The sequence below is a fragment of the Hemibagrus wyckioides genome, linkage group LG12 (assembly GCF_019097595.1).
Source record: "Hemibagrus wyckioides isolate EC202008001 linkage group LG12, SWU_Hwy_1.0, whole genome shotgun sequence".
In the NCBI taxonomy this organism is placed as follows: domain Eukaryota; kingdom Metazoa; phylum Chordata; class Actinopteri; order Siluriformes; family Bagridae; genus Hemibagrus; species Hemibagrus wyckioides.
In genome coordinates, this window is record NC_080721.1 from 13,795,756 (window position 1) to 13,811,208 (window position 15,453).

At 37.7% G+C, this 15,453-nt stretch overlaps 1 protein-coding gene across 2 annotated transcripts; it reads left to right on the forward strand.

Moving 5' to 3' along the window:
* Positions 1 to 665: 665 nt before the first annotated feature.
* LOC131362408 (uncharacterized) lies at positions 666 to 9,706 on the forward strand. Of its 2 annotated transcripts, none has more exons than XM_058404393.1 (8): positions 666 to 2,279; positions 4,367 to 4,501; positions 5,860 to 6,000; positions 6,216 to 6,377; positions 6,466 to 6,484; positions 7,942 to 7,992; positions 8,356 to 8,437; positions 8,698 to 9,706. In XM_058404393.1, exons 1-8 carry the CDS (start codon positions 2,214 to 2,216, stop codon positions 8,714 to 8,716), a joined length of 675 nt encoding a protein of 224 aa, XP_058260376.1. In that variant the 5' UTR covers positions 666 to 2,213; the 3' UTR covers positions 8,717 to 9,706. The 2 variants fall into 2 exon arrangements, with proteins under 2 accessions (XP_058260376.1, XP_058260378.1); XM_058404395.1 differs by lacking the exon at positions 666 to 2,279 and adding an exon at positions 2,323 to 2,888.
* Positions 9,707 to 15,453: the final 5,747 nt, after the last annotated feature.

Genomic DNA, 15,453 nt, shown 5'->3' on the forward strand with positions numbered 1-15,453 from the left:
GCGATTGACTCTGCAGAAAGTTGGCGACCTCTTCGCACTATGCGCCTCAGCATCCGCTGACCCCGCTCCGTCAGTTTACGTGGCCTACCACTTCGTGGCTGAGTTGCTGTCGTTCCCAAACACTTCCACGTTCTTATAATACAGCTGACAGTTGACTGTGGAATATTTAGGAGCGAGGAAATTTCACGACTGGATTTGTTGCACAGGTGGCATCCTATCACAGTTCCACGCTGGAATTCACTGAGCTCCTGAGAGCGACCCATTCTTTCACAAATGTTTGTAAAAACAGTCTGCATGCCTAGGTGCTTGATTTTATACACCTGTGGCCATGGAAGTGATTGGAACACCTGATTCTGATTATTTGGATGGGTGAGCGAATACTTTTGGCAATATAGTGTGTGTGTATATATATATATATATATATATATATATATATATATATATATATATATATATATATATATATATATATAATATATATATAATATATATATATATATAATATATATATATATATAGATAGATAGATAGATAGATATATATATATATATATATATATATATATATATATATAGATAGATATAGATAGATATAGATAGATATGATATATATATATAGATATATATAGATTCGTCACGCTAAATTTCTAAATAGAAATAAAGATTGATATGGATTTCACTTCCTCTGCTGGTGTTTGTGTTCTAAAACACTGCATTACTCAGAATCATCTTCAGAATTAAAGCTTTCTCAGGATCCACAATCATGCTATTATAAAATACATATTGGTCTTATAACAATAATATGTATTAAAGATTTCATGATGATAATATTGATAGAAACCTGAGATCACAATGATGAGAACTGTTTCTGACAAAAGTGTAAAACATTCCAGAGCATGAAGTGTTTTATTTCCCTTCTACCATTACAGTTGATTACAAAGATTTACATATTAACGAACAATACGTCTTCCGTTTCTAATCATGTTTAGTGATGTATACAGGGACGATTCAGAAAAATCAGAAAACTTTGCGACCTTTCACCGCAGCATTTATTATATTTTTATTTTTCACTTAAATATGACTAGCTACAACTCTACGTCCATTCATCTTACCTTCAAAATAACATTTGTTACATTAACAAAACGCTTTCAATCTGCGAGTCGATTCTCAACTAAAGTCGATTCGATGAATCGATTCCTTGCAAACGACTCATCACCGCGTGAAGCGCTTTAGATCATTCGACGTGTATATTTTAATTGAATACAGCCTTTTAGAGCCTCTTTTATGAAACTGAACTGCATTTAATAGTAAACCCCTTTTCATCCCAGGGAATCGGCTCACTTAGCTCAGATGATCAACATGAAACTATTTTAGCTTCGACTATTTCAGTTTTTAAAAAACAGAATTATGTAGCAATAAGAATGAATTTTTCTTTCAGTATCAGATATTCATAAAATATGTGCGTTGTGTGTTCATTTCTAAAAATGGTTCTGCGAAAAATCTGCACATGACCTTGTCACGTCAAGCTTGTGTTGATTTCGTGTTTGTGTGTTTTGCTGTTTTGTATGAAATCACAACATTAAGTGTTATAATTTTTGCAACCTGCACAATAAAGGTCTGCACTTGTGGCCTCGGAGAATCCCAGACATTTAAACATGCAAAATTTCCATCCAGCTGTTTGGAGTAATTTTTTTTTTTAGCCGCCGTGTTCATATGAAATTTAAAGGGGGCTGAGGAGATCACATTCGTGTACAGTTTATGGAGAATTGCAGAATTTTTAGGGGGGCTGAGTGGCCTAGCGACGCCCATGGTTTACTTTTTAAGTTAACTCTTAGTGCCGGTCCCAAGCCCGGATAAAAATCGGAGGATTGCGACAGGACGGGCATCCGGCGTAAAAACCTGTGCCAAATCATGCGGATCAAATGATGCGCTAAAAACAGCGGACCCTGCCATTGCGCGGGACAAATGCTAGCATAAAAAAGGTTTTACATTCTTCAGTTCTGCCCTTCTACCAGCTTTACCCTTACAGCTGCACTACTTATATTACCCCTCCCCCAACCCTACTTGCGCTGACGTTGCTGGGCAGGTTCTATTTCCCGACAACGGAGATCAGTTGACTGCGTTTTCAGTGTTACCGACTGACTCATTTAGTAAGTCCGGACAAAATGAGGGAAATATGGGAGACTTTGGTGTATTATTTGGATTATAAACCTGATGAGGACAGCTGTATCTTCAGGAATAATGAAGAGGAAGAACAGAACACGCAGTTTGATCCGGGAGGTAATTAATTATTTTACGTTAAAAAGCCTTTGTTACTCTTTCTAATGTAAACTAAAACATCTAAAAAATGATAGTTAATGTTCTGAGATCTGTAAGGTGTTTGTCTTTCTTTTGGTTATATTGTTAATAATGTTGAAACACGTTGAGGCCTGAAGAAGGCCTCAGTTGAAGCCGTTTATTTCCTGATCTCTTTGGTTTTTAGTGTTAGCAAGCTCCTAAACTCTGTATGCTGCTTTTAATGTCTTTCACTGGTGTTCGCTTTGTCTCCGCTAGTTCAGTAACCAGTAGCTTCATGTTGGGTAATTTCATACAGAAACGTGTATAAGTGGATTATTTGTCACTTTTTAAAACCAAAAGCAAACAAATATGGCATATACTTCTATCTAAACTATTTTTCATAAATTTGTAAAATGCATTACTTGTTCGATTACGTACCACTGGAAGCTCGTTAACATGACACTAAACGTGGGGTTGTATTTAGATCCCTCCCACTCTGAAACCCTCATGTACTTCCCTTCACATGTGCACTGTATATAAATTGTTCACTCTGTAGCTCGTCCGCTGGTTCACGTCGCCGGTTTCCAGATGTTTTCTGTTAATCGAGTTCGGGTCAGTAACGAGTTACCTGCTAAATAATTTGGAATTAAATCCAGGCTCTGAAGTACAGAATGTTTTGTTTTGTTGTTTAATTCTTAGTGTGATCTGCGTGCTGATTCTAACTCGCATCTTAATTACAGTGTCTCTGTATGTAGCATTATGACTATTTATAAAGTGTAAACATTATAAATTGACTATTTCCCAATTTTGAACAGTGAATATCGTAGTTCCTTATAGACGCTTACTTTTCCTGGGACGATAGCCCAGACTCGCTCTTCCATGTCTATAACGCGCAGGTTTACCAAAACATTAGCTGAACCGGAGCCATAACACAGGAGGTAGCAGATGAAGGTCTAGTGTCCTAGCCGCTGGGGTGTTTCAGTGAAATCTGATGTCCTGTAGTTGTTAAAGTTACATTATATGTACAATCAAAGTTAACATAAAATCACAAAAACAAGAAAAAAGCATTCCGCAAGGTTGTACACTAACCGCAAGAGCAGCATGGATTTATGGGCATTCCGCAAAAATGCGCGGTGAGTGTAAGTAGGACCAATTTATAGAACACCGGCTGTATGGGGTTAGTGCGAAGTTCCGACAAAAGTAAACAGGTTAATAAAAAGTCATTTTCATTTAGGTTTTTAAAGTTCGTCGCGACAATCTTTGATGTTGGCTTGATGAAGCAAGTAGACAACACTTGACTTCCTTTATTGTGCTGAGGGTTTTTAAGCATTAACGTTAGCATTAGCATTCTTCTTCTTAGCACACTAGCATTTATATTAGCGTTAGCATTAGCATTCTTCTTCTTAGCACACTAGCATTTATATTAGCGTTAGCATTAGCATTCTTCTTCTTAGCACACTAGCATTTATATTAGCGTTAGCATTAGCATTCTTCTTCTTAGCACACTAGCATTTATATTAGCGTTAGCATTAGCATTCTTCTTCTTAGCGCACATGGGTATGTTGCGGTTGTTTTATAGGGTTCAAAAATTTACGGCTTCATCCGAAACAAGATTCTGAAGGATCTGGCCGAGTTTCGTGTCGATATCTCGAAATCCTGCCGAGATATAGACCTCTGAAAAAAAGTTTAATGGAATGCTATCCGGAAAAATGGCCACTTTGTGCTTCCTGAATTACCGGAAATTACCGGAATTCTGATCGCTTAGAAAAGTAATAGCAACAAACTTCAGACCCTTTTCAAGCCAACATAATAACTGGAGAGACTCTGAGCCTTGCGTTTTGTATGCGCCGCCATTTTACGACTACCTTACAGATTATTTGTTAGCGTTGTACATCACGACCCTTGATAGCGGTAATATATTAAAATCTAAACTATGAAGTACGCTTACAGGAGACTTGAAGTGGTCTCTAAGTTTACATTTTAATAGTGTCTTATAACAAAAGAGCTGGGATTTTACATACAATATTGCTAAATCGTGAATATAGACATGAATGGATTCTTATTCTGTTTTTTGTTTGTTTGTTTTTCAGTTTTTTACCATGGAGATCCTCTTCCTTCTGTTCTGTGTACAAATCTTTGTTGGCACTGGTTTCACATATAGAGTTCCATCTGATATACCAGCTGCTGTTCTCCAGGACCAGGACTTTGAGATGGAAACCCGTGAGGTGAGACCAAATGAAAAACTTCTTCACCTTCAGCGGCAGTGGAGCAAAGGACAGTGTGAAGATATAATATTGATACTGTCATAAATCTTGATATTGTCTTGATAAGTCTTCATCACAGGTAAATTCTGGAGGCAGGTATTATAAAATCTTCTGGCAGCAGTCAGTGGGGGTGATGGAGTGTGAGGTGGTGATGTTAAGTGTTGTTCAGGAGTCTAATGGCTTGTGAATAGAAGCTGTGTATATAAGTTTTTTGTCCCTGATCTCACACTCCTGTAGCATCTCCCTGATGGCAGAAGTGTGAAAAGGTTGTGTTGTGGATGTGTATTGTCCCTGATAATGTTATGGGCCCTCGTGATGACCCCAGTGTTGTAAATGTCCTGGAGTGATGGGAAGGCCGCTCCACAGATGAACTGTGCAGTTTTTATGACACGCTGGCGAGCTTTCCTGTCCTGAACAGTACAGCTTCCATGCCACATTGTGATTGAGCTGGTGATCACACTTTCAACTGTTCATCTGTAGAAGTTGCTGAGGATCTCAGTTGACATGCCAAATTTCCTCAGCCGCCTTAAGAAGTACAGTCGCTGCTGGGATCTTCTCAGGAGCTGCTGAGTGTTGTTAGACCAGGTGAAGTCCTCACTGATGTAGGTTCTGAGGAATTTGAAGGTTTTCACCCTCTCTTCCTCTGTGTCACTGATGTAGATTGGGGTGTGCTGCTCCTTCCTCCTCCTCCTAGGATCAATAATCATCTCCTTGGTCTTATCTGTATTTTAGGAGAGATTATTTTCCTGACACCAAACTATCAGACCTGCTACTTCTGTTCTGTAAGATGTTTCCTCTCCACCAGTAATGAGTCTGATGACTGTGGTATCATCCACAAACTTTATTATCTTGGTGTTGGTTTGGGAGGCCACGCAGTCATAGGTAAAGAGGGTGTACAGCACTGGGCCCTGCATTTCAAATCAAATTCAAATTTGTAAAGATGTAGTAATAATGTTAAAATCTTAATGGTTATAGACAGACCATACAATATATGATAGAAAAGTAATAAGTACTATATGATTTATATAGGCTTCTTGGTATTGGTCGGGGCCCCCTAATTCCCCGGGGCCCTAAGCGGCTGCTTACCTCGCTTATTGGTTAAGTCTGCCCCTGGGTATAGGACTGTGTGTAAAGGGTTTATAAATCCAGATAAAACAAATGTGCCTTCAAACACACTCCACACATTTGCCTTGAATATTATGTCTCTGTTTAAAAATTAATAAAAATATTGTTGAGTAAAAAAGTTAAATAACCTGCACTGCATATATTGGACTCTTAGTCCTCGTTGTTAACTGGAGTCTTTTTTTTTTCCCGCACAGATTCGTTTGTTGGAGGTCGTCGTCATAAACATCACGTGTCAACTCATTTCGTCTGGCAATGGTTACACTTATCCAGTGTCCTCTAATATACCATCTGCTGTTCTCCAGGATCTGGACTGTGAGCAAGCCTGGTACAGGAAGGTGAGACCAAATAAAAAGTTTCTGCAGGTTCAGAAATGTCCTGAGTGGCTGGGCAGTGTGATGATATAATATTGGTGGTGTTATAAATCTTAATGGGTTTATCACCTGGAGGCAGATTTTATAAAATCATGAAATATTGAAAGATGGTCCGGATGATCTGATTTACTGATGGTCCTCTAAAGACAACTCGCATAATAAATGAATGCTGTGTTTAGGCTCCAGGTAACGGATCAGAGTTGGAGTATTTGTCAGACGGACAACTTCGTGAGAATGGAACTAAGCACGAGCTGCTTGTTGATGCAACCAGAAAAAACATCACCATCTCTGAATGCATCGAGCTTCACCATAATGTGACCTGTCATGGGTCAGATCAAAAGGTTTATATTTTTATTTATACTTCTACATGGTTTTAAATTCTGTTTCATTTTAGAACTAATGAATCATGACTGTCTTTATCTTTTGCAGTTTCAACACATGTACCAAGGTCTGTACTCTCTCTGTCTGTCTCCATCACATTACACATCAGCCATATATTTCTAATTACATTTAATGTTGTAGAAAGTAAAATTAGTTTTTATTTTCAGTTACATTCCATCATTAGCCTCTCCTTTAGCCTTAGTCGCAGCTTTATCTCTGATTGTTAAAAGCACTGACACTGGAGACTCCTTCCATAAACATTATTTAATAAACATTTCCTAACAGAAAACGTCACCATGTCAGTGGATACACACGTGTTAAAGGTTTTTATGTGAAGCCTTTACTACACAAGACTCTGTGAATGAGCTGTTGCCATAGAAACCATAAAAGCTGTAGTGTGACAAGTATTAGAATGAGTGCAGCTCTATAGTGAGAGAAACAGATTTTCACAAAGTTTGCTTTATTTCAGATGTCACCATTACATGTTGACATAAAATGGATTTTCTGTAGCTGTATAATTTCACATCACTGAGGAAATAAGTTTAGGTCTGCAACTTATGCAACTGAGAGAGATCTCTTTCACAGCTTTATAATTTATTTTTTTGCTTTGTTTGTTGTGTAGTCCACCAGGTGTTGTTTTGTCTGTCAAACTTTAGCTAATTTTTCAGTGTGCCGTATTTCCCCCTTGCTGCAACGTGCCCATGATGTTTATTGGTTTTCTGTGTGACCGAGCCGTTTTTGTTCAGTGTCGCTGCGTCCTGGTTTTCACCTGATAAACTAATATCACTTGCTGTTCAGTTTCTAATTGGGTTTCTGTTGCTAAGCAGCTAGCTGTAACATTCCTACTCTGCATCTTTTCACACTGAACATGTTCATCACCATGATGTGAAGTTATCACAAAGTTATCACTTTTGCTGCCAAACAGCCCTGACCCGTCCTGCACTGTGTATTCTGACCCCTTTCTATCAGAACCAGCATTAACTTCTTCAGCAGTTTGAGCAACAGTAGCTCGTCTGTTGGATCGGATCACACGGTCCAGCCTTCACTCCCCACGTGCATCAGTGAGCCTTGACCGTCCATGACCCTGTCTCTGGTTCACCACTGTTCCTTCCTTGGACCACTTTTGATAGATACTGACCACTGCAGACCGGGAACACCCCACAAGAGCTGCAGTTTTGGAGATGCTCTGATCCAGTGGTCTAGCCATCACAATCTAGCCCTTCATCAAACTCTAAGCTCAAATCCTTACGCTTTCCCATTTTTCCTGCTTCTAACATCAACTTTGCTGCCTAATATATCCCACCCACTAACAGGTGCCATGATGAGGAGATACTCAGTCTTATTCACGTCACCTGGCACTGGTCATAATGTTATGGCTGATCGGTGTATTTGTTTTGTAGGAAAGAGTTGTTCATTTAAACACATCATAGAAAAATATTATAATTTAACGCTTTTATGTTATGAGCCACAATCATTTTCTGTAATGGAGTCAGGTGTGAAATTTATGGTGTGTCTGTGTTTTAGTAATCAAGAGCACCACATCAGCCCCTTATGATTCTCCTGAGACACAAACACGTGAGTACTTTGCACGATTTTTTTTTTTTTTTTTTTTTAGATGAAATCCACTCTACTGGGTGGAGTTGTGTGGCATTGATTTTATTTTTCCACTTATGATTTCCCATGTTTTAAAATAACTCCAAAATAAATAGACTAAAAAGGTGGGGGGAGTGTTGAAAGTAAGGGCAGGAGTGGAGGTGTGTACTTATTTAACCCATAGGACATGTAAACCATAGCAGTGTCCAGAGTACATATTCTCTAGTGTTCTCTTTTTCAGATTATATTCTGGATTAAGATCTGGATTAAGATTTGGCATACGCAATGTTATGTAAACAAGGATTTTGTAGAGATTGTATTTCTCTCTTTATTTTTAAATAAAAGGTCTCATCTGCACTGGCTGGATTGTATCTGTGATCGTGTTTGTGGTTGTGGTCCTGATTCTAATCTGGCGCTTCAGACAAAGGTAAATCTGCATCCCACTTACAGCTAACTGAGGGACTTTAATCTGATGTCCGATGTTAACAGATGCTTTTATTTGGTGATTTACAAATGATTGTGTTCTTCACTGTGGTTGTGGTGATAGTTAGAGGCAGTTAGTCATCCAGTAATGAAAACAAATTGTAGACTTTAATGTTGCAGTGTTAATGATAGAAGGATGTAGGTGTAGAGTTTAGATGTTTTATCTTTATTTAATTGATTTCTTTACTGTGTTTTGTCCATCAGGGAAGATCTTCCAGACTGATGGTGGGGATTGCGGGTCATCTTCAGTGCCTCTGTCCTCCCTGCACTCGCCTTTTCTGCACATTTAAAACTTTTACATTCCCTTTTTTGTAAATACTTGTAAATAAAAGTAGATAAAACGAAGCCTTGGAGTTGTTTCAAAAATGCCATGTTTTTGTCCAAATGAGAGCAATAACGTTACAGTGCACAACTTTGGAGCAATCTTAAGTGTAAAATGTATTGTATTGGGAATAGATGTTATTTTGGATATTTAAATGAGCGTGGATGAAGTCAGCACCTTTAAATGTGTTAGTGTATACTGTAGATCTGTACAGGATGGTTAATTTATTTTTTTTGCCTCAGTGCCATGTAAGCTCAGGTCTTTTGCTCATCTTTTTTCATTTTTGTCAAAACTGAATGTTCAGGGTATGTGTATGTAACCGTTGGATGAGAAAAGGGGCAAGTTTTAATAAGTTAACACGTGCATATGTGTGAAGCGCGTGGCGGCCGGGCCTGACGTGTGGCCGGATAATGTGATTTTCCCCATGCTGTAAAACCGAACAGCGACCATGTATTGTATTTTGTATTATATTTCATAACAGCGAACATGTATTTTGTATTATATTTCATATTGTTTATTTTGTAACTGTTATGAGTTTTGTGAGTATATTTAACCACATTAATATTTTATTTACTGTTGGTGGGAAAGAGAGTGAGAAATGTTTCAGGGAAAGTCTGCATATGGTTATAGGTTAATATGCTGGTAAACCAGAACCACTCCTGTAACCGTTCAATTGCGAATATGAGTTGTAAAGTGTGTTTGATATAGATACGAGTAATTATTTCGCCCTGTTTTTCTCAGGGCATAACATATGCGGTGTTTGGTCCCCACTGATCCTTTTAGACACAGGGTAGCAGTTGGTACTCAACCCTCATTACAATTATCAGGTGATAAAATTTATGACTGCACTGAGAGATTGTCTAATATAAATAAATACTGGTTAAAACATGATTTAGCACATGTACGTGACAAATATTTGTCAGGTGATGTGTGTGATACTGATAATATACAGTCAATATTGTTCATACACAGTTGTGAGTAGTTCCAACACTTTACAGCCCTTAATCTAACAGACCTGGATCATCATCAGTTGACTAGTAAATTGCTTCCTGACCTGAAATGGGAGCTTCTGCTGGGGCCTTCTAGGAACAGGGTAAGCAAACACTAACAACATTATGCATGAGCGCCCTCTACTGCCTGATCATGGTAATGTAGCATTTTCTCAGGCTTGTGGAACTACGGACCTGATTGTAGTTCGTTAATGAAATTAAACTCAGTTTTAAGCTGTTAATTGTGCACACAGTTTCGTTGGAGGACTGTATGTGTGTACGTCAAAATAATATAAATTAATTTCAGCTGTGAAAATTTGGATTTTTAACATGACTGTCATTAATGCATGTTACCGCAACTCGCATACATTTAATGTTTAACGCGAGTTCCTTAATCAAAATCCAAAAATAACCAATATTGAACGTTCTGTATAGACTCTATTCAGGTTATTTTAAAGAAGGAAAAAACATCTGGAAACGGGTTTTTTGGTTATAAAAATAAAACCTAAAAATAACCATTAGAGAATATAACATAGGTTATCTTTAGATTGTAAAAAAAAAAAAAAACCTTCCTGCAACGTTCGGGGAAGGTTATTTTTTTGGTTATAAAAATAAATGTAGCCCAGGGTAAAATCCTTAATAATGTTCCTAATATTGTTAATGCATTGGGTTTTAATTGCATGCGTTGAGCTGTTGCTGTGCAACCTAGTTTGTTTAGTGGGTTTGTTTTTGTTTTGTTTTTAACTTTATTGAATAATGTACATTTTACAACCATAAATGGCCTGGTACAAATGTACAATTTCTTATTCAGAGAACAGACAACCATCGTAATATAAAAGAAAAAAAAAGGAACAAGAAAGGAGAGAACACAAAGAATTACACGGGGTTTTCAACAAGTTTAAGATTTTCTATTAAATTTGAGAAATCTAAGGCATTATTTTTCTTCATTCAAGTAACGACGGTTCCTTGTGAAATACGTAGAAATTTGGAAGAGTTTTCCGGAATCTGTTCTTATGCAAAAAGAACTTCGCAAGAATAATAATAGTGTTAAATGCTAAATCATGTTAAATCAAACATAAACCAAAGAATACATTTTCTTTTGTTAAAACATGTAAATCTTCAAATTTAGGAAATGTTTAGCGTGTATTAGAAGACCATGAGGTCAACAATCTAGTTTTATGGCAGCCTGAGTCGAAATAGGATTAGTCATGTGTGCAGTCTAATATCCCTAGCAGCCAATCAGAGCAGGACTACTGAACGGTCGCGAGACTAACGCCATTCTCCTTTACAAGACGCCATCTTTAGGCGGTTTCGGCTGCTGTGGCTATGGAGGGATTTTTGGTAACTGGTAACAGGGTTCTATGTTACTCTCTGGATTATAAACCCGACGAGGAAAACTGTATCGAATGTAAAATTGAGGAGGAAAGACGAACTGCGCAGTTTGATTCAGGAGGATAATCTGCCTTCAGGGTAATTAATTATATCTGTGTTGCTCTTTCTAACGCAAATGGAAAGATCTAGGACCGTAATGTGTTAGGCTTTTGATTATAATTTGGACACAGTTAAAACACCACACGTAAATGCAATTTCGGTTAATCCAGACACTCTGGCAACTATTCACCCGAAACACGCACATTTCAGGAAACGCAGCTTTTAAGCACACAGCGGTAACAGCGCTGATACATTAAACCAAATGTCCCACTTGCTACACGGGATTGTTGAATGAGGTTTTTCGGTAAACCTTGTAACGGCCACCTAAATGTTTTGTTCCGTTTAATGTGGTGTTGTGCCTTTAAGACGACGACAGGAGTGAGGGTGGAGTGAGTCCCCCCCCCTTTTTTTTTTCGTGTAGTGGAGTGTGGTGTACTTGTTACCTTGCATGTGCTCATTACATGTACGTGAGCGGCACCAACAGAGACTTAAAGACTCTTGAACTGGACCCGAAAGCTGTCTTTTTCTCTCCGAGTTTATCTTGACCCGGTAAGACACTCTGGAACCTGGACATTTGCTTTTAATGAAGGCGATGTGCGAGGTTAATGATGTTTAAACGCCTGGGCCCTCTATTTAAATCAAAGAACAACCAATTAGTAATTTTTTGTTTAATTAGTTGAAAGAACATATAAATAAATATGTCGGCGTCTCCCGAGTGTATATACTGTATAGCAAATTTGACCGCGTGGCTAACCGAGCTACTAATACGAACCTAGCACGGCTAGCAGACACTCAATTAAAATATTAATATAATGTGAAGTACATTTAGGTGTTGAAATTAAATAAACCGTATACTGTAATGAATCGTTTTGCTTTGGCTAATTTGGGCTAGTGCACTTTTGCTTGGACAATAGTTGGGACAGGCCTTCGCCTCTTTCATCGCTTCTCGGCTTTTTATTGACGTTCAAGTTTTCTTTAATCTGGTTGGGGGAAACCGCTAGTGTTTAGATCGGTTGTTTGGTGTATGCTAGGCCTCGTATTAGCTTTGATTGCAGTGCAAGCTAACCGCACTCCGGTCACTGGCATTCTTTCATCATCATAGGTGTAGCTATATTATTTTTGCGTTTTAGACTCTTATTGAAACATGACCGGTAAGTGTCAGATTTGTCCGGTAAAATAAATTCTTTTCGGACACCGGACCGGTAAGAGGAAATCATAACGGAAACCCTGATCTACAGGTACTACACAAACCAGAACTGCAATGTAGGAGCCCCGGATGATTTTAATCTAGCTAGATGCTAGATGTTTTATCCCGAATTTTGCCACCGCAATGTAGAGGAATTAAGTAAATGTTGATCGGTTTAGTTCAGCACTGTTGCCGTTTACTGTACCCGATTTTGACTGGCATCTACACACACGCGCGCGCCAAAATACCGCGAGAGTGAGCGCTGGAATATGCTCTAAAACCGCTCTCGCGATACTTTGTCATACACCTGTCGGTCTGCGCAGCACCAATTTCACACCACCGTGACTAAAATACCAAAAAGCCTTAAATGAAATAACCCTAAAGATGGATCTAAATAAAATCTAATCTGTTAAAGCACTAAGACATTACAGTCTGAACATCATGACTTTCTATTATTCCACTAATGCAGTATTTAAGTTAAAATCCAGACATGACTTAGGTGAACAATGGACCAGAACAGACTCCATCATTCAGCTGTTCTGTCTATTGATAAAGGAATTCTCAGCACTAGAAATACTAGTATGGTGACTGACCGTTTTACTCAAGTCCAGTCTCGGAGATACTCTCTGATGATTCCACCCTCAAAGAAATAGGATAGAAAAGTCACCAAGAGCATAAAGTAGACAAGATACAAGCAGCAGGAGAGATGAGAGAGGAGAGAACAAGAAGAGAAGAGAGACTGAAAAAAAAAGAGAGAGATAATATTACATGGTATACCTGTGAGAGAAAATGTCATGAATTTAATGAACTCCTTTTTTAGTAGCAAGACTCTGAAATGATGGGAGGAGTCAGAAAAAAGAGTGAATGAAATTTTCTAAAGTTGCATAACATTTGTGTAAATTTGTGTTTATTATTAAACAATATTACATAAAAATGCTCTTACAAAACATCTTATTCTTGCTTACCCCTGATGTTTTGGGCTTAGCCCCTGATGTTTTCAAATCCTAGAAATGCCCCTGGGAAATAGGTTTATTGATTCGCGACTTATATTTTCGGGCCCCGCCCCATGTTAAAGCAATAGACCCTTTATCTGTAAGTAAACATTGTGACGTTTAGTTTGTGGGCGGAGCTTATGTGGAGGCAGAAATATTTACCTGACTGCTTTACAAGCTGTAGTTATCAAGTTTTGTGAGTTTGTTTTTAAACAATGACTTGTAAAAAAAAAAAAAAAAAAAAAAAAAAAAAAAAATTCATTTATCTGACTGTTTGGTCACCCACTGTCCAGGACCGTGAATGTTATTTAAAAAAATGAACTTTAACATTCATTTAATGGATGGACGATGTGACCGGATGACCTCTGGTTGAGTGACCTGACATCTACACCTATCTGATAGAAAAACCGAGCGCTTCTGGTAACTGTAGAAAGGGAGATGACCCCTAACAGTTTCCTTTGTTTAGTCTCCGGTCGTTTGCTACAAGTTAGCTAACTCGCATGCTAAAAAAGTTAGCGTGACCTGAGAAGTCATTTAACTTGTTGCCCAGTTTCTGATGAGGTGGACATGCATAAGAAATGCATGTCTACCTCCCCCAAAATGGGTTTGTGCAAAGGGCACTATTAAGACACACACACACACTGTTAACTACCTGTATACGTTTTATTTAATTATCAAACATGCCATCAGATTTTTATAGCAGAATAATAGCGTATAAACACGCCTACCTTTTTATAGGGACTTAATGCAGAGAATCTTCGCAGAACTGATCAGAACATCTCTTGAAATATTATAGAATGGGTCGCTCTCCTATTCTTTACTGTAGGACTTTCTAGATTTCCCCCACTTTGGCATGGTGATGATAAAAACACGTACAGCTTTGTTAACTTTGTGATATCGGCTTGACAACTACAACAATCACAACAACCTGCCAATCAAGATTGAAGTCTGATTGGACTGGACTCTCCTCGACCTTATTGGCTAAAAAAAAAACTGAACCATATTATTAAAAAGGCCAACATTATAATTTACTGTAAAGTTTATTTAAATGGAAAAAAGATAAAATATGTTTATAGTCAAAAATAAAAACTTGTTGCATTTTTGCATCAACAAAAAAAAAACTGAATTACATTTTGGAGAAAAGGGAAATGTTATTAACTTTTCAAAGTGGATTTAGGAAAAATAGATCTACAGTAGATGCTTTGATACTATTTGAAAACGAAGTTTAAAAAGCTTGTGTAATGAAAGAGTACATGGATGCAGTATTCTCTGACAGAAAAGGCTTATGACACTTTGTGGAGAAGGTTTGCTAATTAAACTGAATAAATTAGGCATAGGTTGGAAAGTTTGTAATTGTGTCGTCTTATCAGAGCGTACCTTTCAGGTTAAAATTGGAGAAGAAACATCAGATCCGTATAACATTCTAACTGGAACTCCACAGGGAAGTGCAATTAGACTAATATTGTTTAATGATTAACGATGTTTTTGATAAATTAAGGTAAATTAAGGAAAACGGGAATAGGATTAGCACTTCATGCAGATGATGGAGCATTATGGAAGAGAGGACGCAATATTAAAAATGTAGTTAAAGGCATACAGGAGTCAATTAAAAAAAAGTGGAGGCGTGGTCCCTGGACTGGGGTTTAAAGTTTTCAGTGTCAAAAACAAAGTATATGTTATTCATTAAGAATAAAAAGATCGAACATTTAGATTTGAAGCTGTATGATCAAATATTGGAAAGAGTATCTGTTTCTAATTACCTTGGTTTATGGTTTGATGAAAAATTAACATTGAAATTGCATATAAGTAAAATTGAATCAAAATGTAAAATGATCATGAATTGCATGCGTGCGGTTGCTAATCACAATTGGGGAGCTAGACGTAGTGTACTGTTGTGTATGTATCGAGCACTGATTCGCTCCTGCTTTGACTATGGATGTATTGTATATGGGTCAGCAACCAAAACTTTACTGAAAAAACTAGATATCCTACAATCCAGAGCATTAAGAATATGTTGTAGAGCAATTAAAACATCCCCTG

Coding starts and splice junctions, on each gene's coding strand:
- LOC131362408 (XM_058404393.1), top strand. CDS start 2,214: ATGAGGACAGCTGTATCTTCAGGAATAATGAAGAGGAAGAACAGAACA. Junction 4,502..5,859: donor TTGAGATGGAAACCCGTGAG/GTGAGACCAAAT, acceptor TTTCCCGCACAG/ATTCGTTTGTTGGAGGTCGT. Junction 7,993..8,355: donor TTCTCCTGAGACACAAACAC/GTGAGTACTTTG, acceptor TTTAAATAAAAG/GTCTCATCTGCACTGGCTGG.